Here is a 25,963-nt window from a genome sequence, read left to right as displayed (position 1 = left end):
AAAAAAAATAAGGGCGAAGTACAAGGGAGAAGAAGAATTAAAGGAGGAGGAAAGGAATGAACTGAAAGGCACAAAAAAGGAAACACAACGAACATATCGCTGGCTGTGCTGACCAGGAGTTCTAAAATATTTAAAAAATTATAAATCGCTTCCTTCCGTCTCATCTGCGTTTTTTTATCGATCACAAGTAATCATCTTCAGATTTATGTAGTTCCCTGAGGAAATAGTAGTGTCATTCAGAACAGAACAACACATCGTTATAGCTCTAGGATAATTCTGAGGAGATTCCCTCGATACGGCAAGGGAAACTCTTTCATCCTCCTACAGCAGAGCGACTGTTCTCTCTGATCGTTAGCTTCCAAAGTCTCAAACGCAGCGTCACAACTGAAACAGCTGTGTATCCTGTCCGTCTAAAATGAGTCATGAGATGCATAAATAACTTCACAGACCTTCGCGAGAAATAGGTAGCAGCTCAATGAAAGGCGTGAAATGGTGGGACAGGAAAGGAAAGGTCGCGCAACTGCGATTACTCGCCGAGTGAAGGCCGAGTCGGCAGCAAGTGCCGGCGCGGCTGCTATTACGTGCGCGAGGCCTGCACACTCCATTAAGCAGGCTGCGAGGCTCGACCAGCAAGAGACACGACCTGCAACGCTGGCGCCGGACACTGCCACCACTCTTGCCGCCAATAGCAGTAGTCGCTGCAGCTAGAGCGCCGGCTGCGCAGTAGCTGGCACCGAGCTGCAGGTACCGCGCTGTTACGCAACAACAGCCAACACCGAGGCCAAGCTCTCCGGACGAAGTATTAGTCATTCGCCTCAAAGAGCACGCCGGTCACTTTGGAACGCTGTAGGTGGTGCAGACTGCTACAAGCCGGTCTAGCGACACCTCAACGCCGACGTAAGTCATGGCAGTGCAGCGGTTTCTATGTGTCAAGTTGTTGTATGATGTTTCGGGATTGCAGCTGGATATTTTTGACTTCTTGCCACAATGTTTCGGCTGGCAACTGTTCACCTATTTTCAGGTGAGTATCCGCCACTGGAGACTTTTTGTGGTAGATTCGGGTACAACGTCACCAGTGGATCTCTGTCTTACTGTCTTGGTGTGAGGATTAAATTTTTTCTGTCCTACGATGACACTATTCCAGTGACTTCATTGGAGTGCACGTTGAAGGTGTAGCAGTGGGACTTGAAGTTCCGTAGCACCTTCTGACGGCCGAAATTCAAAATAGCAAACAATAGGGAACCCAACTATATGGCTACTGATATTGGTGGTCGTATTATGGAAGTCACACATCGAGTGGTCGTATCAAGACTGACACTTTATTAGTGGCTGTAACAGGGCTATCGTCGGCCGTGTTCCGAATCTGACTCCTCGACGATGGTCAGAGGAAGAGGGTGGCGGTGCCAGTGGTGGGAACTTGTGCTGCCAATGTGATTTAAGCCAGTGACCATGGGATGTAGGCCATCCACTTTGTCATAGAGACGCCTTGCCTCCTCTGAAATGGACATGCTTAGAGTTACCATGTTTGTTTCCTCATGGAGGGTAACAACCCACGTGAGGAGAGGAGCATGCAGGCTTCACTGAAGCACCTTATTCTGCTTGCACTGGAAGGTCTACATCCAGGAGGCACTAATCGTGGCCCACGCAGAGGAGCCATGGGTGAGTCACAACCGTACAATACAGTCGGAAATTGGAATCTAAGTTCAGTTCTCTGCTGTTGAAGAGTGGGTAAAACGCTTTCATCAGCTTCTGTTCTTTCATGAGGCCTAGATGCCAGCAATATTGATGTCGTAGTGGAGGATTGGAGGCTGTTTGGTGAAGTAGACAGCCGTAGTTTTGGCGGCACTGGAGGCAATCTTGTTGGAACGACAGCAGGTGACCGTCGTGTCTACCTGTCTCTGGAGTCGAACAATGAACTGGTCCACGTTGCGGCCGATCGTACAGAGCGTCGTATCGTCGGCGTATTGCATCAGGTGGCAGTGTGGGATGACTGACATATAATTAACATAAATGTTAAAAGAGGATGGGAGACAACACGGAGCCTTGAGGTTTACCTATCGACATGTGACTAAAGCTCGAGAGTTTTCCTTGCTGAGTAACCAAGAAGTTTCTATTGTGGAGGAAATCTTCCACAATCTTGATATAGATGTCTGGGATGATCGCCTGTGTCAGAATTTTGTACACAAGATAGCCGTACCAAATCTTGTAGTATGCGTTTTGCAGGACCAGGAAGGTTGCTGGCGCATAGTGGAGTCAAAGCACTCGCTGACATGTTCTGTGGCCCTAAAAAGAGGTTCGGCTGACAGATGGGAAGCGAAACCAAATTGATTCTGACAGATTGCCCAGCTGCTGCCAGACGCTGGGAAATTCTGTCGAGGATCAAAGACTCTAGGATCTTTGCCATGATATTCAGAAAGCTAATGGGCCTGTTGTTAGTAAGGACTGTAGAATCCTTCAAGGGCTTGGGGATGGCAATCAGTTTTTCCTTCTACCACTGTAAGGGGGGGGGGGGGGCGGGGAAGGCCAATTGTGAGACAGTAGTTGAAGATGCTGGTAAATAAGATCAAATGGTTGTGCGGGAACCGACCGAAATGTTCATTTACGATGCCATTCAAACCTGGAGTTGACTGCCACGCTTCTGCAGGACTTCTGCTGGGGATGTAAGGTGAGGGGATGTAAGAGGCGGTCTTTGTCTGAAAGCGGTAACGGCCGCCAGAATATCGCATTCATCCTCAAGTTCATCAGGTGTAAGGTCCTGGACGAGCAATTAGTTCTGGGACTCAGATGCCTTGGCCAGAGTTTTTAACCACATGGACGGCTTCATAAATTAAGCCACCCACAGTCCGGTTGGGATGGTTGGTCCTCACTGTGGAGCACTGTAAGGCTCGGACAACAGACCATTCTGATTTATGTTGGACGAAAAAGGTGAACATCTTGGCCTGCGATTGTTCTGTTTTCTGGTCGGCGAGCTGGGGGCAGAATTGACACTGGCGACACCTCTTGTGATGCTTACCCTGAGGGTCATGAAACTGCTTCTACCTCCTGTGGTGGGGGTTCTTCTGGGCCGGCAGGGTGAGAATCTCCAGAAAGCCCATTGAGCCAACGAGATGGTGTAGGCGAAAAGGCACCCGATGGGGCGTCCACCTGGTGGTCGGTTGTATCAAAGCTGGGGGCTGACATGTCCTGACCGTCATTGGATGAGAGTTCTATCACCAGGCGACCAAGGGAGTCGTCGGATAAAGAAGAGGAAAATCAGTCTCTCACGCGAGGCTGTGGACAGGGTCCACATGAATCGGTGTCACTGTCAATGATTACGGTGACTTGTGGCGGTAGGCACGGTGAGCTTGGTCCTTAGCCCGTTGGCTGGTGTCAGTATCGGCGCCTCCAGCAGTTTGCCACCGAACTGCCGGTGTTAAATTGCCGCGCGAAGGAACGGCGAAGGAGTCGCCTAGCCGCGGATTCCTGTCCTTGGCCCTATTCAAGCTTTTCCTCGGTCCGACTGACGTAACCAGGACCCTGATAGGCAAAATATGCTAACTTGTGTCGCCTATAAATCCCCAATAGAACGGGACACGTACGGAAAACAACTGTGACTTAGAAGGCGAACGTCAAATCAACGTCGTCTCAGACACTAGTAGTAAACAATGCTGAGTAGAACTCGTGACCGTAACGAACGACGGGCACGTACTCGCAAATAAATACTGTCATGGCTCCAACCTGACTGACTCATGCAGACTGCTAGTTCACGGTGTCGGTTATATAGCAAAACTTGGCCCGAAGACACATCCGCATTGGCGGCGTTCACAGGCGCGTCCTCTGTCGAAGTGAGAGCCCTCTGCAAATAATATTCCATCTGTGGCATACAGGCGCAAGCGCAAAAGGTGAAACTACGTGTCCGTCCTCTGTTGGAACACGCGCTCGCGGCCCTAGAAACAAACGTCAGATGTCACCCGCCGTGTCATTATGAATAAAAATGCTTTCTCTCAGAAGAAATTAGTGAGCTCTTCGGGTCCCATGCCTTGTCCTGTTCAAAGCCGCCGTCACGATTTATAAGATCTTGTGCTACACGCATTTCCACAAATTCTCTAATTATTGAATCCCAAAAGCGTCTCGCTGGGGGCAAAATTTTTGTGGCAGACTAATCTATAGTGTCCTGTCGTAATACAGTGCTCAGCTACGGCCGACTTACAGGGCTGTGAAAGGTGAGTGTGGCGCCCATTTCAATTCACCTTTTTGTACTGTTCATATTGTCTGACCTATCTAGGCTTTACCACACTTTCAAAGAATTTTGTAAATTCTGGCATTCTGCAGTCCCATATCGTTTTTTGGTTCAAATGGCTCTGAGCACTATGGGACTTAACATCTTAGGTCATCAGTCCCCTAGAACTTAGAACTACTTAAACCTAACTAACCTAAGGACATCACACAACACCCAGCCATCACGAGGCAGAGAAAATCCCTGACCCCGCCGGGAATCGAACCCGGGAACCCGGGCGTGGGAAGCGAGAACGCTACCGCACGACCACGAGATGCGGGCAGATCGTTTTTTATCAAACCGACAACAGCCCTAAACTTCGTCAGTGGCTGGAAGATTATTATCAATTGACATTTTCTTAGGATCCTGCGTACTTCAAACGAAAGGTGCCGACGTATGGAAGGAACTTCTTGGACTTTGCAGTCCCAGATCGTTTTTTATCAAACCGACAACAGCCCTAAACTTTGTCAGTGGCTGGAAGGTTATTATCAATTGATATTTTCTTAGGGTCCTGCGTACTTCAAACAAAAGGTGCCGACGTATGGAAGGAACGTCCTGGACTTATACGTCGACCACGGCCTTTTAGCTCGGAAGTTTCAAGTGAAGTCAGTATCTGCCCTCAAAGCTTACACTGTATGATCATCGTACTTATTGTAGTTAGTAGGCGCTGAACTAAAAGCTTTGTGTAAGTCGAGACCAGTGGCATGAAAGAAATTTAATTTCTGTACCGGTTTCTGGAGCTTAGTGCCCTTATTCAGAAGGCTAAACCTACCGCATTTTTTGCGATTGTCAACAATGAGGTGCATACAGCAAAATGCAATGGTCATGTTGTTCATAGCGTCTGTACAAAATGAGCGTAAAGAAGCGAAACAAGAAGTGCATACATCATGCTGGAACAGGAACTAATCAGCAGATACATATAACATGAGGTGCAGCGGCAATTGGTGAGGCGGCAGGTGGTGCGTGCTGTCGCAGCGGCGACAGCAGAGGTGCGTGGGCAGGATGTTGCGTGGGCCGGAGGCGTAGCTCCGTTAGCCGGCCGTGCGACCCACTGCTGCGGGGCGCCGGCCCTGGTGACCCCACGCGGCACACTCCCACGTTGATGGCCTGCCTCATACGGTGCGCTGTCCTATCTGCACTCACGGCCGCGATCGGCTGTTCTGCCGTGCGTGCTCATCTGCATCTACATTTATACTCCGCAAGCCACACAACGGTGTGTGGCGGAGGGCACTTTACGTGCCACTGTCATTACGACTGCCGGAAAGCCTCCGTGCGCGCTCGAATCTCTCTAATTTTACATTCGTGATCTCCTCGCGAGGTATAAGTAGGGGGAAGCAATATATTCGATACCTCATCCAGAAATGCACCCTCTCGAAACCTGGACAGCAAGCTACACCGCGATGCAGAGCGCCTCTCTTGAAGAGTCTGCCACTTGAGTTTGCTGAACATCTCCGTAACGCTATCACGCTTACCAAATAACCCTGTGACGAAACGCGCCGCTCTTCTTTGGATCTTCTCTATCTCCTCTGTCAACCCGACCTGATACGGATCCCACACTGATGAGCAATACTCAAGTATAGGTCGAACGAGTGTTTTGTAAGCCACCACCTTTGTTGATGGACTACATTTTCAAAGGACTCTCCCAACGAATCTCAACCTGGCACCCGCCTTAACAACAATTAATTTTATATGATTATTCCACTTCAAATCGTTCCGTACGCATACTCCCAGATATTATACAGAAGTAACTGCTACCAGTGTTTGTTCCGCTATCATATAATCATTCAAAAAAGGATCCTTCTTTCTACGTATTCGCAATACATTACATTTGTATATGTTAAGGGTCAGTAGCCACTCCCTGCACCAAGTGCCTATCCGCTGCAGATCTTCCTGCATTTCCCTGCAATTTTCTAATGCTGCAACTTCTCTGTATACTACAGCATCATCCGCGAAAAGCCGCATGGAACTTCCGACACTATCTACTAAGTCATTTATATATATTTTGAAAAGCAATGGTCCCATAACACTCCCCTGTGGTACGCCAGAGGTTACTTTAACGTCTGTAGACGTGAGAAGCTCCACTGTTGCTCGTGGTACATTATGGAAGGGGAGTCAGAATGATGGGACATGTGTTAATAAATCAGGGACTAGCTTCCAAGGTGCATTTTGGAAGAACTAAGAAATTGGAACGTATCCAGCAAATACTAGGGCTGTTCGGAAAGTAAGGTCCATTCTGTCGCGGTTTGGAAACCATTGTCAAACTAAAGAACTGTTTTAGTAGCTGTAGTGTTGGCAGAAGAGCCAACACTGTTTTTTCTAGAGGAGGCCGAAATGCACGCGTTTAATTACACGCTGACTGGCGTGAGGTCTGGAACAGGACAATATCTTGAGAATTGCAAATAAAGTACGTTGATGATGTAATACTTAACTTTAATCCACAATTGTAGAACATCTCTCGTTACGGTACATGCTTCATAATATTAATTATCAATTGAATACGGCGCCTTGCTAGGTCGTAGCAAATGTAGCTGAAGGCTATGCTAACTATCGTCTCGGCAAGTGAGAGCGTATCGGTCAGTGAACCATTGCTATGAACGTCGGCTGTACAACTGGGGCAAGTGCCATTACGTCTCTCTAGACCTGCCGTGTGGTGGCGCTCGGTCTGCTATCACTGACAGTGGCGACACGCGGGTCCGACGTATATTACCGGACCGCGGCCGATTTAAAGGCTACCACCTAGCAAGTGTGGTGTCTGGCGGTGACACCACAGTAGCAACAGCTAGGTGCACTTTCCACTACTTCTCTACATAATCGCCGCTCCGATCAGACGTTTGTCGTAGCTCTGTACCAACATCCCAGTACACTAGTCATAGAAGGCAGCCGCCCCTGCAGAGAAGAAGAAGACAAAGAAGAAGAAGGCATGTTGGATATTGTGGTCTCATATCATTAGCTCGCCAACAATACTTGCATGTTATGTGTGTTTGCTGGTCCACTTTGAGCGGCAGCTCTGATAGCCAATTATTACGGGTTTTTCCGTCTTAAGTTTACTGATATTAAAGAGTATTTTTCACTAGGCACGTTTCTCTTTTATTTATATAACATATTCTGTGTTCATTCAGGTGCTTCTCCATCCGTTCTCAGCGGAAGTTGAAGCTGAAAGAATGTAGTTGTACATTCACCTCCTTTCGCAATTCTTTTGCGTTTTATTATCCCGTTTCTCCTTACACTAAATATGTGATATTTGTACTTCATCGGACTTTTGTAAATTTCACAAGTGAAGGACTATTGTAGTTCAAAAATGGTTCAAATGGCTCTCAGCACTATGGGACTTCACTGCTGAGGTCATCAGCCCCTAGAACTTAGAACTACTTAAACCTAACTAACCTAAGGACGTCACACACAGCCATGCCCGAGGCAGGATTCGAACCTGGGACATAGCGGTCGCGTGGTTCCAGACTGTAGCGCCTAGAACCGCTCGGCCACCTCGGCCGGCAACTACTGTAGTCTTTACATGTTCTGCTCGCAGCACTGTGTGTATTCATTTGTTTCCTGTGTAGGTTGTGAGTGTTTCCAGGTGCGCGCGCGCGCGCGCGCGTACACACACAAACACACACACACACACACACACACACACACACAACGTCTCAGCGCCTCATAGCAGAGAAGTATAATCCCCAATGTTTGCGTGATAGAAAAATTATGGCCTATATGTACGTAGAGACAGTGTTTGTGCAGCAGTCGCCGACATAGTGTAACTGAGGCAGAATAAGGGGAACCATCCCGCATACGCCGAGGCAGATGGAAAACCGCCTTCAAAATCATCCACAGCCTGGCCGGCACACCGGACCTCACACTAATCCGCCGGGCGGATTCGTGCCATGGACCGGCACGTCTTCCCTCTCGGGAAACGCGTTAGACCGCGCGGCTAGCCGGGGTGGCTTACTGTGTTAACTTGTTCACTAAACACTTTTGCTTCTGTCCAGCTGTCCTACAACGACAGTTACTGCACCATTCTGTAGCCCCCCCTTACCATTGTGTACAAAGTCGTATGCAAACAACAGGTACCATCTGTCAATGGCCAAGTTAGAAGTTGAATTAATGGTGGAGATGAACTACGCATTCACATTAAACTCTCTCAAATTAACACTCCATGCCTCACTCGACGTGAACCTGACACCTTGCCACAAACGATCCGCCCTCGCACCTTTACCTTTGCCATCGTGTCTGTCCTACTTTCCAGTTTAAACTCTACACATATTCCATTGTTGAATGAAAGGTCATTCTGGAGATTATCCTCTAAGCTTTGGCTAAGCCATTTCTGCACTATCTCCTTTCTGCCATGAGTGCCAGCCAAACAACGTATGCAGAGCACCTTCTCAGTTCGGAAGGTAGGCAGTGGCAGAAATGAAACTACGAGGGCTACGGCTGAAATTTTTTGTTTTCACGACGGAAAAGAAACAGGTTGAAAAAAGAGCTGAAATATCAAGAAGGTAAAATGTAGCTTTTTGCTCAATTCCTAATTATGATGTGTTATTCGCGTAGTTGTAACATTTGCAGGCTTGAAAATAATAAACCAAAACTGTACAAAACGCAGGTTGTCTCACAATTCCTGTTCCAAGTTCTAGGGGCTGCACAGGCGCCAAGATGGGCGAGGGAATGGGCAACCGATAAGGGAAGCCTCGTATAGGAGCAGTAGCATTAAATAGTTATTAAAGGTCTTGTGTTAGTATACGGGATATTAAGGGCGCGCCTAGAGAAGCCGAACATACCACCGTTTGTTTGGAGAAGCAATCACATCTAAGCTGCGGTGCACCGAAATTGGGAAAAATAGGTGCTTGAAAGGGTAATGCGTGTTGTTAGGTGGGAGCTGGGAGCAGACAGCATATCCGGTCTGGAACCTACGCTATGTCTGCATCTCCGGCGCCCCACGTGACAATCTTCTCGCACTTCCCATTGGCTGCTAAATCAAAATGGTTCAAATGGCTCTGAGCACTATGCGACTCAACTTCTGAGGTCATCAGTACCCTAGAACTTAGAACTACACTCCTGGAAATGGAAAAAAGAACACATTGACACCGGTGTGTCAGACCCACCATACTTGCTCCGGACACTGCGAGAGGGCTGTACAAGCAATGATCACACGCACGGCACAGCGGACACACCAGGAACCGCGGTGTTGGCCGTCGAATGGCGCTAGCTGCGCAGCATTTGTGCACCGCCGCCGTCAGTGTCAGCCAGTTTGCCGTGGCATACGGAGCTCCATCGCAGTCTTTAACACTGGTAGCATGCCGCGACAGCGTGGACGTGAACCGTATGTGCAGTTGACGGACTTTGAGCGAGGGCGTATAGTGGGCATGCGGGAGGCCGGGTGGACGTACCGCCGAATTGCTCAACACGTGGGGCGTGAGGTCTCCACAGTACATCGATGTTGTCGCCAGTGGTCGGCGGAAGGTGCATGTGCCCGTCGACCTGGGACCGGACCGCAGCGACGCACGGGTGCACGCCAAGACCGTAGGATCCTACGCAGTGCCGTAGGGGACCGCACCGCCACTTCCCAGCAAATTAGGGACACTGTTGCTCCTGGGGTATCGGCGAGGACCATTCGCAACCGTCTCCATGAATCTGGGCTACGGTCCCGCACACCGTTAGGCCGTCTTCCGCTCACGCCCCAACATCGTGCAGCCCGCCTCCAGTGGTGTCGCGACAGGCGTGAATGGAGGGACGAATGGAGACGTGTCGTCTTCAGCGATGAGAGTCGCTTCTGCCTTGGTGCCAATGATGGTCGTATGCGTGTTTGGCGCCGTGCAGGTGAGCGCCACAATCAGGACGGCATACGACCGAGGCACACAGGGCCAACACCCGGCATCATGGTGTGGGGAGCGATCTCCTACACTGGCCGTACACCACTGGTGATCGTCGAGGGGACACTGAATAGTGCACGGTACATCCAAACCGTCATCGAACCCATCGTTCTACCATTCCTAGACCGGCAAGGGAACTTGCTGTTCCAACAGGACAATGCACGTCCGCATGTATCCCGTGCCACCCAACGTGCTCTGGAAGGTGTAAGTCAACTACCCTGGCCAGCAAGATCTCCGGATCTGTCCCCCATTGAGCATGTTTGGGACTGGATGAAGCGTCGTCTCACGCGGTCTGCACGTCCAGCACGAACGCTGGTCCAACTGAGGCGCCAGGTGGAAATGGCATGGCAAACCGTTCCACAGGACTACATCCAACATCTCTACGATCGTCTCCATGGGAGAATAGCAGCCTGCATTGCTGCGAAAGGTGGATATACACTGTACTAATGCCGACATTGTGCATGCTCTGTTGCCTGTGTCTATGTGCCTGTGGTTCTGTCAGTGTGATCATGTGATGTATCTGACCCCAGGAATGTGTCAATAAAGTTTCCCCTTCCTGGGACAATGAATTCACGGTGTTCTTATTTCAATTTCCAGGAGTGTAATTAAACCTAACTAACCTAAGGACATCACACACATCCATGCCCGAGGCAGGATTCGAACCTGCGACCGTAGCGGTCGCTCGGCTCCAGACTGTAGCGCTTAGAACCGCACGGCCACAGCGGCCGACCATTGGCTGCTGCAGACATCGCTGACAGAGCGTGCTTTGCCAGTAATCCTCAACTGATTCAGATTACTTGTGGCCTACAACACTGGCCGGTACTGCACGCAAGCCATGTGACCGGCACCACGAATAAGTGACATTTCCGAACCAGAAAAAGAAAAACAAATTAATTTCACGTTAATCAGTAATGGAGTTCTGCTGTAATTCCTCCAAAGAGGCGGCCTGTACAGCGTCGTAGAGCGGACTTTTGAAAGGAATCTACGACGGAAGATTCCGACTTCTGAACGGTTTGCGTTACGGCGTTCAAACCTAACGGTTGGCCACAGGGCATGATGGGAATTAGTATGCGCATGCATGGTTTGGTTTAACGATGAAGCCCACTTGCTTTTGGATGGGTTCGTCAATAACCAATATTGGCGCATCCGGGAGACTGAGAACCTACATTTCGCTATCTAGAAGTCTCTTCACCCTCAACTGGTGACTGTGGGTGTGCAATGTCCAGTCGTGGAATAATCAGTGCGATATTCCTTGATGGCATGGTGGCCACCGAACGGTACGTGAAGGCTTTGGAAGATGATTTCATCCCCATTATCCAAAGTGACCCTGATTTCGACAAGGTGTGGTTCATGCAAGACGGAGCTCGCCCCCAGTTAAGCAGGAGAGTGTTTGATGTCCTGGTGGAGCACTTTGGGAACCGCATTCTGGCTCCGGGGTACCCAGAGTCCACTGGCATGGGCCTCGATTGCCCGCTATATTCACCGGATCTGAACACATGCGACGCCTTTTTGAGCAGCTGTATTGAAGACAAGGTGCACAGCAATAACCCCAAAACCATTACTGAGCTAAAAACAGCCATTCAGGAGGTTATCGACAGCATAGATGTTCCAACACTTCAGCGAGTCATGCAGAATTTCGCTATTCGTCTGCACCGTATCATCGCCAATAATGGCAGGCATATCGAACACGTCATAACCCGAATCAGAATATCTGTAGCGACGTTTGTATGTTGAATAAAGTGTGTGCATATCGAAATTAACTAATTTACGGTTTTTTCATGTAGTTCAATAACTGTCACCATGTATGTCCAGCAGTATGCCGTTTGGGTATGAAATAAGCTTGAGGATCGAACCACATTCAAATGTCGCGCTTCACGATATGCACACAGCGGACACAACGAACTCCGACCTGTGTTCGCTGTAACAGCTTGGACACGCTTTCGAGCACTGTTCGAGGATGTGGCGCGTCCGTGGAGCACTATAGTGATCTGTCCAAGTTGCGAACGTCCCTGTTCCTCGCAGCCGTTTTTCTGCTCTGGCGAAAATGATATGTAGTATCACAACAGGAAGTGGCGACGGCGTCCTCTTCCTCAGTTTGTGTGCGTACCATGAAGCGATAGATTTGGAAGTGATGCGATCTTCAAACTTATTTCATATCCAAACGGCAGACATAAATTCATCTGCCATGTCCTCTCCGTAATAGAAATTATGAAACATCTCGTATGTCTACCTAAAAATTTGAAAAAATGTCTAGATTTTGCTCAGTTTATAACTGTTAGGCTCGCAAAATAATATCGGCTTGATTTAGAAAAATCCTGGCACCCTAAACGGAATTTCACAGTGCAGAAATCTCACGCTATTTGTCGCGGACAGAGGTTAGTACAGGCGGAGCAAAAATGCCCGTACTGTTAGCGGATCGGGGAAGAATTGAAGTAACATTTTTTTTTGTGATGCAGTGTGGCGAGTGAAAGATAGCTACTCTTAAGTGCAACCAGCTGGAACAGAGCGTCCCTGTTGCTGTAATGTGATATGCATGTCGTCAGCATCGTAACTACTTCGCCATGTTGTTCACTCACTCTCGGACACGAATGCAGCGCCACAAGTCGTTGGCCGATCGTGGCTGATATGGTAGTCATTGCATTCCACTCCTTTACTGCCCTCCCCCATCCCCTTCTACCTAGGCACACACACACAAACACACACACACGCACACACAAACGTACATATCTTGGGATCTTAATAGGGTGTGGCTTTCAAACGACCTTAGGTAGACGTGTTACCGGTGGCTGAGCACCACAAAGAGAGTGAGAGAAATTGCGAATAATGCTCCAGTGGCCGGCAGCAAGAAACACCGTGCAGCGTAAGCATTAAGATCCATCGGCGAGCGACCGCTGGCCGTGTGTATTAGCCAGGTGCCCGCCACTTAGAACGACAGGCGTCAAGCACTTCGCAGCTGGTGGCTCCCCACAGTAATGGCCGCGCTACTTCTCGCAGGTAGCCCGTCTTCCCAGTTTTACGACGCCAACGTGACGAGGAGCGAGTCCACATCTGCCGTATGCCGTCCGTTTCTTGCGGCCACCTGACGCAGCGTTTTCCAACAAATGGGTGCTGGATTACCTGTTCGCCGGGTGGTGGTTCTAATAACATTGACGCCGTTTCTCGTGAGAAGCGTTGGACGCAACTCGTAACGCACACATAGCTTCAGTTTATGCAAGGGAAGCGCGCTAAATCTGTTTCTGAGATCAAACGTGTGATATTTGTAATCTTGAATCCAATGAAGGTAATGCGCTGTTGACGAAGGTTCTTAAGTGTTCTGTTACTCGATACATCCTCCTTCAAGCTTATGTATTTGTGTATTTATTTTAATTGACAGGATTAGATCCATGAAGCGCTCTGTAAGTATCCTTAGATATTCTCTTTGAACATAGTTGACATTCCTGTATTATAAATGAGGTTCATACACTGAGGTGACAGCAGTCATGGGATACCTTCTAATACGTGTCGGACCGCCTCTTGCCCGGTGTAGCCCAGCAGCTCGACTTGGTAAGGACTCAAGTCGGAAGTCCCTTGCAGAAATATTGAGCCAAGCTGTCTCTTAGCTGTCCATAATTGCGAAAGTGTTGGCGATGCGGGATGTTATGCACGAACTGACATCTCGATTATGTCCCATGAATGTTCGATGGATGGCGAAACATTCGCTCGAATTGTACAGAATGTTCTTCAAACTAATCGTAAACAATTGTGGTTCCATGACATGGTGCATTGTCATACACAAAAATTCCATCGTTATTCGGGAACATGAAGTCCATGAATGACTGCAGATGATTCTCCAAGTAGCCGAACATAACCATTTCCAGTCATTGATCGGTTCAATTGGACCAAATGACCCTGTCCGTTCCATGTAAACACAAACTGCCACCAGCTTGCCCAATTCGTTGTTGGCAACTTGGGTCCATGGCATCGTGTGGTCTGCACCACACTCAAACCCTACCGTCAGCTCTCACCAACTGAAATCGGGACTCATCCGACCAGGCCACGGTTTTCCAGTTTCTATCGTCCACCGATTCGTCCGCGAGCCCAGGAGAGGCTCTTCATTTAATGTCGTGCTCTTAGCAAAGGCTGCCACAGCCCATTAACGTCAAATTTCGCCGAACTGTCCTAACGCATACGTTCGTCGTAGGTCCCACATTGATTTCTATGGTTATTTCACGTAGTGTTGCGTGTCTCTTAGCACTGACAACTATAAATGGTTCAAATGGCTCTGAGCACTATGGGACTTATCTTCTGAGGTCACCAGTCCCGTAGAACTTAGAACTACTTGAACCTAACTAACCTAAGGACATCACACACATCCATGCCCAAAGCAGGATTCGAACCTGCGACCGTAGCGGTCGCGCGGTTCCAGACTGTAGCTCCTAGAACCGCTCGGCCACCACGGCCGGCACTGACAACTATACCCAAACGTTGCTGCTACCCTGCGCGGTCTAAGACGCCATGCCACGGTTCGCGCGGCTCGCCACGTCGGAGGTTCGAGTCCTCCCTCGGGCATGGTTGTGTGTGTGTTGTCCTTAGCGTAAATTAGTTTAACCTAGGTTAAGTAGTGTGAAAGCCTAGGGACCGAAAACCTCAGCAGTTTGGTCCTACACGCTCGATCGTTAAGCGTTTTTCGTGGTGAGAGGTTGAAACACGTATGTAACGCAGCAGCGATGGCGAGGCATTGTAGCATCTGTGACCAGAGAGTATGCGCTTGACCGCGCGAGTGTTGCGAGCGGTTCTCAGTCAGTAGTAGTCTTTGCGAGTTAGTTGTCGCTATGCAGAGTAGCAGTCAGTCTGTCGTTGCGAGTCTGTCAGTTCAGTCGTTGCGAGTCTGTAGCTCTGTCTAGTTGAGAGCAGTACTCAGTCTGTAGTCGTCATGCAGAGCGGTCGGTCAGTAGTAGCAGCCCAGTGCGGTTGTGTGATGTAGGCGGTCGGCAACAATGGTCAAGATGAGGAATAAGGTATACTGTTAATTAATATAATCATTAGATAATGAAAAATTTTATTTATTGTAATTATTCTCCAACAAGTCTCCCAATAATAATTTTTTTATTTCAAAAGCATTTTCTCAAAAATTTAATTTTTTATTGAACTCAAGATTTCGTTGCACTTCCCATTTCATTCCACTTCTTTTGAAGAAAAATTCCAGTAAAATCACAAAAAAAGAGAATATTATTATTTGCAATGCAGCTCCTCCAAGCGGTGCGCAACAACAACAGCAGATATGTGACATTGATTTATTCTGAGGTAAGACTTTAATTCTGATTGTTTTACACAGGGCCAAAGACCGATATTTCGGTTTAATTGAATTTTCTTGTCACTGAATGGACTTTAATTTTTTGAAGGATTTATATTTGAGTCAGATTGCGTATTTCACATTTTTGTTGCCATTGTCAGTACATTTCATTGTGGGCAGGTTACGCTTAGAGCAATGTCCATCAGCATTTCTAATTAGCATCGACCTTTCTTTAAAAATTTTGTGGGGAGGTTACACTTGGCTCCCCATTTCTATTAAGTATTGTCCATTTTCTTTCTTTTAAAATTACGGTGGGGAGGATACACTTGGCGACACCCAGTCCAGGATCGTATTTCGTTGAGAGTCTTTTGAGTGACAGTCAGATATCTGCTCTTGTTTGCTTAGATATAATTAGGATTTAGCGCAACGCTGTTAATAATATTGTGACTTTCTCTCTACAGGTCAACGGCAGTTTGTTGCTTTGTTGTATTTGTGTGTTGCTTTTGCACTGTGTTGATTTGTTTTGTGAAAAATTTTGACTATTGTAAAAATGCCGCGAAAGACTGTGAATAGTGTATCGCGAAGTATTGTGAATGAAATTACCGACTTAAACAACGTGACCGATAGTAATTGTGATACGCAACGTAATGATGACAATCCTGCGTTCACTAACAATCAGTGCATTCCAACCACTAATGATGACTTTCACCTTAATGATGAACAAACGAACTCAATTGTCTCGTCTGTTAACTTGACGACAATTGATGACGCAGAATGCTCTATGGTAATGAGCGCTGTAGAGCTTAACACACCCGATTTGGAAAATTCAAGTAATGTACAGTCAAATCTGTCTAATGAAAATGAACAGATCACACAAAGTAGGACAGATGTATTTAATTCCGAAACAATGACTGATAGTATACATTTGACTGACAAACCTTTTTGTAAATTTCAGAATGACCAAATGGTTACAGAAAGTGAAACAATTCCAGATCCACTATTGAACAGTACAGAGAATAGAAATGCTAATTTTGGTTCGGATCAAATTATGACACTATTGCTGCAACGAATTAACCAAATAATGGAAAACCAAGACAACAGTAGTAAAGATATCAAACAACAGAGTGAAAATTTCAAACAACTTAGGGAAGATAACAGACAGCTTAGTGAACAAATTAGAGACGTTGCCGCGCAGTGCCATGACACTAAGGAACAGTTGCGCGTGGAAATTGAGGCTTGTTCACAAAAAAATAGCGAAGAAATAAAGTCGATTGCGCAAGAATTAAGGGAAATGCAAACAGCCGCAACAAATACACTCAGAGACGAAATTAGCGGAGTCGCCAAACAATGCTCTGAAAAAGCTGCACAATTACGGGACGAGTTTAAAGCAATGACGGTAGAACTTTCGCGCACTATGGACGCAAAGATAGACGCGAAATTCGAACAGCAGAACACTCAGATTAACGAGCGCTTTAGTCAGCACATACAGAACAGTGATACGCGTTTCCGCAGATTTATTCAAGATCAAAACAAAGTAAAACGACAAGTCATGGAAACAATCACTGCACAGAGACAAGAGGACAAACGTAAAATATTCGCGAAAGCGAAGACGTATGTAGACAATAATATTACTACAGTGTCCGACAAAATTAATACCATAGAACAATTGAACGCGGAATTACGGGATGAAATTTCTGATCTTAAAGCAAAAACGGATACACACACAGTAAATATTCAAACAGTGACAGATAGATTCGAACAACTAGATCTAACACAGGATTGCGATGTCATCAAAGCTGATGTTAAAAAACTGAGTGAAACTACGCGCAAGTTGCAAAAACAGATTAATGCGTCTGATTCTAAAACCGATGATCAGGTTAAAATACTGACTGAAAAATGTGATGAATTGGCCAGTCGTATTGATGTTATCGAAAATACTAATGACAATAAATCAGACGATACTGCACCGGTTTCTTTTATCCAAACACCTGAATTTCAAAATTTACAGCTGACAATTAATGAAATCGATTCATCTAACAACACGTTACGTCGGAAGTTATCAAATTTACAACAAGAAGTAACAGAGATGAAAAACATGTCAGTTAATAACATACCACAACAGACGCCACTTTATGAACATGTGTCAGACTCACGCAGCGTGTATAATGTGAGCAATTTACAGCAACTACGCGACTTAAAATCCGAAAAGCCACGCGAATTAAAATCTGAAAAGCTACGCAACTTGAAAACCGAAATGACAGAGACGAACAGATTCACACACAAACCCGAACGTGTTCTCAAATTCAGTGACGAGAACGTTGATAATAAGCAGTTTGCATTTGTAAGAAAATGTAAGGAATTTAATAATGGCAGAACACAGATACACGATTTGCACTGTATACGACAATTTATTTTTGTACTTTCACCGCTATTATCTGTAATGGAGAAACTAGCTTTGAACCTGAAGCGACAAATTGCTATTGTATTTTCATCAGCATTGCCTGTAATGAGGAAACTAGAATTAACATGGATACAACTATTTGCTTTTGAATTTTTACCGCTATTGCGTGCAACGCAAAAGCTAAAATTTATTTGCAGTGCGTAATGGACCTCAGGGGATTCATTACGCTTTAATGAATATGTGCCGTAGCGAGCATAGGGCCCCGAGCTGTAGTAGTGCTGTTTCATCTTTAGTTTTCTGCACTGCTGCCTTCTCTTCTACTATCCTTTATATCTATCCAAACTGCTCTTTAACTATTGCTCTTTGTAGTATTAAGAAACATGTAATGAATATCCGATGTGACAAACTTTTACCGAATGTGACAATTTTCAGTAGGCACTCCCGTAATGACAACTACCGCCGTAATTTTAATTACAGATAAAATCGTAATCATCAGTATGTGTAAAAGTAAAATTAACAGCAAACGCATTTTTTGGTAACAATAGACGTTTTCCACCACAATAGCATGAAAGTCAACCGCTTAGCATACCTAACCAACAATGCAGTCTACAAGGTCAACCAAACTTTAATGTTTCGCCGCGTGCACGTATAGTCCCAGCCCCAACAAATAGTAACGCATGGCAGCAAAGAAATAACTACGTACAGACAACACACTATTTCAACTCGCATCGCTATGCGCCGTATAGAAATTACTATCATGACAGACGTAAAAATGATGAGCACAATTTTCAGTGTACATTTAATAACAGTCGATCTTTTCAGCAGCAAGAACATTAGCAACAACACATTATCATGAATGATCCAGACAATAGGTGTCATCCATAGCGTAACACGTCAGTATGAAATAACAGAACAGTTCATACAGTGGATATGCCACAACATTCTCCCGTAAATAATAACACGTACGATAGAATTTAACCAGATACAGCACAGATTGCATACTACAGTAACGCAAACATTACTTTTGACAAGCAGAATTTTGCTCACGAGAATGTTATTTGAAGCATGCTTTGTTGAATGCTCCACTATTATCGCACCCAGATCTTACTAGAAATTTTTCCATTGTCACTGACAGCTCTAACACCGCTTTAGGTGTACATATTTTTTCAGGAAATTGAAGAAGATGGTTCTACAGTAATTAAAAACATCGCATTTGCAAGTCGCATTTTTGTCACCTGCTGAACGAAATTATTCCGTTACAGAACTGGAAACATTATGTGTTGTATGGGCTTTTACGAGATTTCGGCACTTTCTTTATGGCAGACATACCACCGTTTACACAGACCATAGAGCTATACAATTTTTTGCTTTCAGCTAAATTTACTCACGACAGATTAAGTAGATGGAAACTATATTTACAAGAAGTTAATTTTACAATAGTTCACATTCCCGGTACGCAAAATGTTATAGCAGACGCACTATCGCGTTCTCTCAGTAACAATCAGCAAGACGTAGCAACCAACTTCTGCAAAGCAAATTTCAGTGTCATGTACATTCAGCAGGTTGCATTTGAAAATTTTATTTCATCGTCATTACAGGACATAGCACAAGAACAAAATAAGGACAATGTGTGGAAAGAAATTAAACACGTTTGGCAAGATAGGAAAAATGTTACGATTAGGAACCACTACACTGTACGCAATGACATTCTGTTTCGCCGCTCTCATCCTGACAGCAACATTTGGTTATTATGCATTCCTGACGAACTGGTTAACAAACTAATTTGGTACACTCATTTAAGTTACGCACATTACGGAGCACGAAAATGTTTTCTTATACTGAGACAGAACTGTTATTTTACCAACATGGAAAAACGTATACGACGAGTTTTAGCGTCTTGTAAAATTTGCCAGAAAGCTAAATCAGACACCACTTCACATATTCCTCCTTTATATCCCATTATACCTGTGAAATTAAGACACATGGCCGCAGTAGATATTTTTGGTCCGATTCCGAGAACTAACAGAGGTTTTTGCTACATTTTTGTCGCTGTTGAGCTCACTTCAAAATTTGTTACTTTCACTCCGTTACGCAAAGCTACTGCTAAAACTGTTTCGAAAGCATTTGTAAAACATTTTCTATTTCATGTAGGGCATGTAATGAAAGTAAATTCTGATAATGGATCTCAATTTCGTAGTAGTGTATGGACACGCATGTTACGAGCTAGAAACATTTCTCCGATCTATATATCCAAGTACCACGCTTCTTCGAACCCTTGTGAAAGATTAATGAAGGAAATTGGTAAGCTGTGCAGAATATACTGCCACAAAAGACATATTGATTGGGATACACACATACTCTCATTCCAAGATGTAATTAATTCCATTCCAAATGAATCCACTATGCTATCTCCGACTGTTATACTGAAAAACGTTGAACCACCGAACAAAATTAAAGAATTAATAGAATTCCCCAAAAATCGTCGCCTACGACACCACGAAACAATTGACATTGCGCTGAACAACATCAAACGTGCCGCAGAGCGCCGGAGAAGACAGCAAAAACAGGTTTGTACACGCCGCGACTTTCACGTTGGACAGAAGATATTAGTACGTACACACTATTTATCCAGCAAATTAAAAGGTAAGTGCAGTAAATTTGAACTTCTATACGCAGGTCCGTATCGGATTCGCAGCATCCCTCACCCCAATGTTGTACACGTCGAAACTTTGAGAACCAGAAAATCGAAAGGCAATCACCATATCTCAAACATTAAACCGTTTATTGAGTGAAACCACTGTATGATTCAACACACTATGATGCCATTTACTAATGCAATTAATTCACCTGACTAATTATTGATGATTATCGTATTTTTTTTCTTGGCAAGTGCCCGGCAAGGTAAGGTTAGCAGGTCGCTTTTCTTGTCGTTACACATCAGACCGTGCACATTTTCCATTTTTTTGTGTATATGACTGTACTCCAGTTTTGTTTGTATGCACTATGAAATAGTTAAGATATAACACACACCAGTCGACTTTGACATTTTTTTTTTTTTGCCTTATGACATCTCAACATCGTGACTGTTTCACATTTTTTTTTGCTACTGCATTGTATTATTCTGTGTACATTTTTGCATCTGAACACTGTCAATGTCTTGGACATATTACGTTTTCTGTCATGTTATGCTGTATGGTTAATTGTGTCACCATAAACCAGTCATTATTTAGTGGGTATAGGATTTAAATGCAAGACATTAATCTTTGTTCATCAATTTCAGAAAGGAATGATGATTCTAAGAAATAAATTTAACATAAATGGGAATTTCACCTACGGAATAAACGAAAGGAGATGCAATAACTTTATGAGGAAGAGTAAAGGGATCAGGATTAACAAGCATTAACAAGACTATACTATACTCATCACAGAATAGCAGTCTTAACTAATTTTTTCTTTCAGAATACAAGGTGATTGATGCAGGCTGTCAGAGAGAACTACACATCTTATTTTTAGTGATGAAATATGCTAGAGATAAGGAATAGTTAGGTAATGAGTAATGAAGTGATTTTTTGCAGATGATAGTGAATACTGATGAATAATGATGAAGGAAATGGTATTATGAATAATGAAGTTTTTCTCTACAGGTGATGATAATGGTGAAGTTATGATGATATGGATAATGAAGTTTTTTTTCTTTATGCCACGTAGTTATTTAAGTATTTGTTGCGGTTTGCTTTGACAGCAGGTGTTACATTGCATAGTAGGATGACGGAAAGTTTTGGAAAGGACAGCTATGGAACACATTTTATACACATTTCACTACTTGTTAATTCGAAGTTCACTACTTTTCAGCATAGTGTGCGTTTCTTCTTTCAGGTCAATAATCCGTTTTTGTATTTTTTCCAGGAGAAGTTTTTCATGACACTTACTAAACCTGTTACTTATTATACCTGTTCTAGTACTTGCATTTTTATATTTTTTTTACCCATTTGTTTATCATTTATAAATGTGATCACATGTACTGCCTTGTTACATAATCTTGCTACAGCTGACTCATGACGAATGACGTTACCTATCCTCATTTGCAGCAATAGGTCAAAAGCAAAAAGTATTATGCCTCAGCAATTAATTATCGATCCCAACGCAATGCATTGCTACAAAAAAAAAAAAAAAAAAAATGTATTACCAGTCCCACATAATGTCACTAGTTTATGATAATTCTGAATAATACTGATCAACTCTGAATAGCATGTCACTCGAGTAATGACCTCTTAATGAGACTATATTCAAAATAATGCTTTGTCACTAGCTAATAACTGCCACTGTTTATTGTAATGCCTGTGATTACTAATGATTTGACTGTAATTAACTGATTTTTAATAATGACTTTGTAATGATCTGAATAATACTGAATGATGAACTATGTTTTATTCTATTCAATACTTGATGGCCACTGAGTGCCAATAATTAATGTCAATCAACGAAATTGTTATTAATTATGCCATTAATTAACTCTTGTTTTCAATGTTCATACTTTGTAATTGGAAATAAATGTGACTGTTTCATAATGCTTTGTAATTAGGAAAAGACTAATGATTCTTAATAGATTGGAATGACACATAATTAATTAACTATGGTACTGTTTAATAATGCTTTGTAATTAATTAAGGCTACAAATGATTAATTAATTAACTGTAATTATACAAATGATTAATTAACTGTAATTAGACAAATGATTAATTAACGACAAATGATTAATTAACTGTAATTATACAAATGATTAATTAACTGTAATTAGACAAATGATTAATTAATGACAAATGATTAATTAACTGTAATTAGGAAAAGGTTAATGATTCTTAATTATACTCTGTAACTGAAAAGAATGCGATTATTTCATAATATTTTGTAACCAGGAAAAGAAGGCTACTGATTCTATGTAAAACAATTAATGAACATTTTTCTGTAATACTACATACTTGGTACAGAAATGTTCAATAACTGGGCTATGAATGCCACGAACTATCAATGAAGACTGTAATTGTCAATATTATGTGACTTGATGTCCTTCACCTCATAAGCTGACTACCCTGAATTACTGCAATGTCCATTTGTCCTGTTTATCCCAGTGATCATGGAGCACTATATTTGGTTTTGCACTAATTCTACGTTGGTGTGCCTTGTAAGAATGTGGTGTTGACACGACATGCTGTCCACCACCATGAGCGATGAAGACATTATTATGGTCCCACTGTTTGGTGTACCTAATGTACTGCCAAAATGAAAACATGGAACATTACTACGACAGTTCAGTGTCTTGGCTACACTGATAAATTCTGATGGGAAAAGAACTTCAAGTTGTGTCACTTGGTGTTGTACTACTGTGGAAAGATATGGACTTTCAGAGCAGCTGTGTGCAATCTAAAGTGCTACAACCATGATGCAATCCTTCCCTTTCCTATCCTGATTCTTGTCACATAAAGAAAAAATTTTTTTGGTAACATCATTTATGTTCATAGGTTATACATTTTTCGATTCGCTAAACTCCAGTGTGAGTACACTTATGTCACTGGTCGACATGATGTTTGCCATTATGTTTATTTGTTGTGAAAATACTAAAGACATTTTTCAGTGCATGTGCACTTTGGACATGAATTTTTTTTTGCCATTATGTTTATTTGTTGTGAAAATGCTAAAGACATTTTTCAGTGCATGTACACTTGTCAACATAATATTTTTTGCCAGTCTGTTTATTTGTTCCGAATATGCTAAAAAGAATTTTTTCAGTGCCTGTGCACTTTGTTATCTGTCAAATAATTTGTATATACTTTTCTGATTTGCTACTATGTTTTGTACTCACATTTTGTCTTTGTCTGATATATTTTGTACTTAGTGCGTGTGCACAACATTTACTTTATGTACTACATCTAATTATTCTTGCCAGTCTGTTTATTTGTTCTGCATATGCTAAAGAATTTTTTCAGTGCCTGTGCACTTTATCTGTCAAAAAGTTTGTATATACTTTTTTCTGATTTGCTACTATGTTTAGTATTCACATTTTGTCCTTGTCTGATATATTTTGTACTTAGTGCGTGTGCACAACATTTACTTTATGTACTACATCTAATTATTCTTGCCAGTCTGTTTATTTGTTCTGCATATGCTAAAGAATTTTTTCAGTGCCTGTGCACTTTATCTGTCAAAAAGTTTGTATATACTTTTTTCTGATTTGCTACTATGTTTAGTATTCACATTTTGTCCTTGTCTGATATATTTTGTACTTAGTGCGTGTGCACAACATTTAAATATTCTGTAAGTTGTAGGATTTTGTTAATTAAAGAAAAATTTTGCCGCGCTTGGCAAGTCCAAATGACTCACCATCGCTGCCAAATTTTTGCCCCCCGAGTGGAGGGTTATGAAACACGTATGTAACGCAGCAGCGATGGCGAGGCATTGTAGCATCTGTGACCAGAGAGTATGCGCTTGACCGCGCGAGTGTTGCGAGCGGTTCTCAGTCAGTAGTAGTCTTTGCGAGTTAGTTGTCGCTATGCAGAGTAGCAGTCAGTCTGTCGTTGCGAGTCTGTCAGTTCAGTCGTTGCGAGTCTGTAGCTCTGTCTAGTTGAGAGCAGTACTCAGTCTGTAGTCGTCATGCAGAGCGGTCGGTCAGTAGTAGCAGCCCAGTGCGGTTGTGTGATGTAGGCGGTCGGCAACAATGGTCAAGATGAGGAATAAGGTATACTGTTAATTAATATAATCATTAGATAATGAAAAATTTTATTTATTGTAATTATTCTCCAACAAGTCTCCCAATAATAATTTTTTTATTTCAAAAGCATTTTCTCAAAAATTTAATTTTTTATTGAACTCAAGATTTCGTTGCACTTCCCATTTCATTCCACTTCTTTTGAAGAAAAATTCCAGTAAAATCACAAAAAAAGAGAATATTATTATTTGCAATGCAGCTCCTCCAAGCGGTGCGCAACAACAACAGCAGATATGTGACATTGATTTATTCTGAGGTAAGACTTTAATTCTGATTGTTTTACACAGGGCCAAAGACCGATATTTCGGTTTAATTGAATTTTCTTGTCACTGAATGGACTTTAATTTTTTGAAGGATTTATATTTGAGTCAGATTGCGTATTTCACATTTTTGTTGCCATTGTCAGTACATTTCATTGTGGGCAGGTTACGCTTAGAGCAATGTCCATCAGCATTTCTAATTAGCATCGACCTTTCTTTAAAAATTTTGTGGGGAGGTTACACTTGGCTCCCCATTTCTATTAAGTATTGTCCATTTTCTTTCTTTTAAAATTACGGTGGGGAGGATACAAGGTAATGCTCGAATTGGTATTCTCGGCACACTCTTGACACTGTGAATCTCGGAATATTGAATTTCCTAACGATTTCCGAAATGGAATGCCCCGTGCTTCAACTACCATTCCGCATTCAGAGTCCATTAATTCCCGTCGTACGGCCATAGTCACTTCGAAAGCCTTTTCACGTGAATCACCTGACTACCAATGACAGCTCTGCCAATGCACTGCCCATTTAAGCTTTGTGTACGCCATACTAATGCCGTCTGTTTATGTGCATATCGCTATACCATGACTTTTGTCACCACTGTGTATAATGATAATGATGATGAAAATAATTACAATAATGAATATAACAATTACACTAACCTCAACCCTGTTAATACTGTGATACATCGGTGTTGTCGTGGTCTTCAGTCCGAAGACTGTCCAAGCATCTTTGCATAATTAATATAACTACATCCATTTGCCTCAGAGCTCACTGTAGTCAAACCTTGTTCTCCCGCAACAATATTTACTCCTTCGTCTCCACTTCCTTGCATTACTAAAATGACAATTCCCTCATGCCGCAGGATGTGTTCTGTCAACCGACATCTTCTTCTAGTTAAGTAGGGCCATAAATTTCTTCACTGTCCCATTCGATTCGGTGCCACTTTATTAACTATACGATCTATCCATCTAATGAAAGACATGTTTACACACTCCACCAGCTTCTGTGTAATCATTACTGAAATGTGGTGCTAGATTCAGTCTGTGGACCGAACTGGAAGGATGTTTTAGTATCTTCCTCTCTGCCGTACTAACCATAATTTTCTTAATATTGACTGAAGTAGTCAAACATCAGTATGCGAGTCAATA

At 43.5% G+C, this 25,963-nt stretch overlaps 1 protein-coding gene across 1 annotated transcript in view; it reads left to right on the top strand.

Annotated features, from left to right (window-relative positions):
- Positions 1 to 901: 901 nt before the first annotated feature.
- LOC124612541 (tensin-4-like) overlaps positions 902 to 25,963 on the top strand; it is a 661,402-nt gene continuing 636,340 nt past the window's right edge. Inside the window, exon 1 of the mRNA XM_047140851.1 lies at positions 902 to 1,021. Coding sequence (XP_046996807.1) covers positions 988 to 1,021 — 34 coding nt within the window. The 5' untranslated portion in view covers positions 902 to 987. The remainder of the gene's footprint in view (positions 1,022 to 25,963) is intronic.

This window comes from Schistocerca americana, chromosome 1, assembly GCF_021461395.2.
Source record: "Schistocerca americana isolate TAMUIC-IGC-003095 chromosome 1, iqSchAmer2.1, whole genome shotgun sequence".
NCBI classification, from domain to species: Eukaryota; Metazoa; Arthropoda; class Insecta; order Orthoptera; family Acrididae; genus Schistocerca; species Schistocerca americana.
This window is presented reverse-complemented; position numbering and strand designations above follow the sequence as displayed.